The sequence below is a fragment of the Choristoneura fumiferana genome, chromosome 23 (genome assembly GCF_025370935.1).
Source record: "Choristoneura fumiferana chromosome 23, NRCan_CFum_1, whole genome shotgun sequence".
Lineage (NCBI taxonomy): Eukaryota > Metazoa > Arthropoda > Insecta > Lepidoptera > Tortricidae > Choristoneura > Choristoneura fumiferana.
Window position 1 is genome coordinate 18,622,979 of NC_133494.1, and position 2,952 is coordinate 18,625,930.

General features: G+C 33.4%; 1 protein-coding gene across 1 annotated transcript in view; it reads left to right on the forward strand.

Annotated features, from left to right (window-relative positions):
• Positions 1 to 727, forward strand: part of LOC141441149 (uncharacterized) — a 1,717-nt gene extending 990 nt beyond the window's left edge. The window contains exons 2-3 of the mRNA XM_074105827.1: positions 191 to 353; positions 591 to 727. Of these exons, the coding sequence (XP_073961928.1) occupies positions 191 to 353; positions 591 to 705 (278 nt within the window). The 3' untranslated portion in view covers positions 706 to 727. The remainder of the gene's footprint in view (positions 1 to 190; positions 354 to 590) is intronic.
• The last annotated feature ends 2,225 nt before the right edge of the window (positions 728 to 2,952 follow it).

Consider the following 2,952-nt stretch of genomic DNA (forward strand, 5'->3'; position numbering starts at 1 on the left):
TATCTTGTCTTATTTAAGTTAATGTAGTTGACAATGTCTCTACACATTTTGGTTGACGTTCAAGAGCACTTCTATCATAAGTAATAACTAAATTGTTTAACATTTAACACAGGCGATCACAGGAACTAGTCTAACCTAACCTAACCCAACCGTCTACTGCTAAATTCTATAAAAGTGAATTATGTTCTAGTAAAAGACTGCCCCTACGAAGAGATACATAAGTCGTGTATGTTCTTCGAAGAGTACACCTGTTGGGAAGACAAAGACAGACTGAAGAGGAACAAGGCACCAGCCAAGAGTCTCCTTCACTGCTGGGGTGGATGTGTTTGCAGTACATTCAAAATCAAATTTATGTTAGAGAGAGAGGGATAATACACTGAGAAAAAGATTTCTTAGTTAATACGAGTAATATAACAGTGACGATAAAATTATTAGAAAAACGCTCCTCCAAAAGATCTGCCTGTGGAAGCGTTCCCATTACGCTGGCCGCATTACCTTCGGATCACAAGTGTGTTCCGCTAAGATAAGTACGCGCCAGCTCTTGGGAAGCGTTGCTATCTTACTTAGTTATTGGCGTATGTTTGTTTCAGAAAAGGGTTGGTACGAGCGTACAAAAACGGACCATGCGTGGCTGCCCACACCTGTAGAGATTTGCGTTTAATAGAATCCATTAAAAAAGTGCCCGTAAATTTTGTGCGATACTAATAAACAAAAAAAAGTAAATAAATTAAGGATTTTTTGTACAACCCTGTGCGGCGACGTAACCAATGAGGGGGCGCTATTTTAAAGAAGTGTCCAGGGTTGTCAGAAACACTTATTGGGTTAATATGCGTTTATTTTTTAATAAATTTTTTAATGGCCATTTGGTAGAAATTCAGTAAAATTAAAGTAGAGGATTATCGTTTGATATTTTATTAATAACTTGTAATAAAATTAACAGAGGTTGACTATTACTAGATAATTTATCCAAGTAGGTAAGATTATTAGTGTGTAAGTTTATGGGTATGTGTGTATATGTCTGTGTTTGCACATTAACCCGGCTGTACGAATGTAAATAAAATGTTATGTGTAGTTCTGTTAGCTACATCTTTGAAATCATACATAGGTTACTTTTTATTCCGATATTACCCCGGAATTGAGATGTTATTGATTTATTTCTATGTAACATTTCAAAATCTTGATCACTCAATTTAGAATTATGATATTTTGCATGACTGTTTTGCATATAATATAATATAAATGAAAACCATAATGTAGTTTTTAAGAAATATCCTGGAATTATAATTTAACTGTTAGATCTAATAAATACTTATGGCAAGTAAAGCCGTGGGCAAAGGCTAGTTTAAATGTAATTTAATGAATAATTCATCTTAAACTTACCTTTAACGATATATATCCCCAAACCAGGGTTACACTGATATAAAAAATAAAAATACATTTTTTGAATTGCAACATTTTGCGACGACTGCTTTAGCTGAAGAATCACAACAGTATGTCAAATAAAACTAATCACGAGGTCTGACTAACGACCTTTTGCTGGTTGAATGGGTATTTTATAGAATAAAAAATGTGTGACATCCTTGGACCGCCGAAGCGTTACAATGCAAAAGGTAACATTGCACAATTGGCGTTAAAAAAGGCGTTATGCAATATTTTGTTTATGTTTTGTCGACAATAACCACTATGCTTGTGTGCAAAGCAAAATGTTACTGATTACAACACACAGTCACACAGTGTGTACTTTATTTTAGATAGACTTAACCCGCATCTTTACTCGCGTAATCTATTACATCTGGCTGAATTCAAATTCTAAACTACCCCCCTTAGATGAATGATTGGTCTCGCGCGCTCGCTCGACTAGATACCGCCGGCGTGCTTGTCAAATTCGGCAACAAATAGTACGCCGAAATCGGCGTACCTGAGCCCGAGGCGAGTCAGTCGCGTTGCAAACTGTGTGTAATGTGCATGTCCCGAATTTTTGTTAAATTTTAGGTCATAAACCGAAGTAAAATGCCAGTTTTCGCAGTGAAACTGTTTAAAAATAATACTACAAGAAATAAGAAGGACACTGGGATCACATACCATCAGTAAATATGGTATAATTTCGAAATAACAAAATAAAATAACATGAACCCTAAACGCCATTCTGTGTTGCCACGTACACATGAATCAAATTCCCCGTGGTTGAGATTTAATAAATTGAATTTTATTGTTATCATCATTAAATGATGATAAATTTTAATAACTTATTTAATTTAAGTATCTAACGTAATTATTATATATAATAACCTAGTTCTATATTATTTAATGTTTATCTTTGTGATATTATACACTGAAGGTGTATAAATTGTTACCCGACACTATTTAATTAAGGGGTGAATGTGTCTTAAAATTAAAAATGTTTTTCGTCTTCCCAGTCAAAAGCCCGATCAGCTGATTTACTTAGGTATTACGGGAAACGAAAAAATTTTTTTTTCGTATTTCTACCCAATTTTTCTGAAATGTTAACTTTTTACCCGACTGCCCGAAGGAGGGTTATGTTTTTCAAGCGTATGTATGTAAGTATGTATGTATGCATGTACCTATGTATGTATATTTTGTAAACAATTATTTTTATTTTAGTCTTAATTAACCTGTACATTATATTAGGTTTAACTATAGGTGCAACGTGTTAAGTACGCAAAACTTCTTAGTTGGTGACTCAGTCCATGAATTTTCAGTAATAATTTGTAAATATTGAATGTCCTTAAATATATATATTTTTTAATTAAAAGTGAGGCCTGATCATTGATATACCTACATCATACCTACCATTTTTTTAAAGAAGAAACCTACGCCTAACCTATACACAAACATATTAATACATTCACTCTTAATTACTTCTTAATTTCTAAGTATTTCCCAAGATACATTTTGTAACCAGTAACTTAATAGACCACAGAATAATTTATT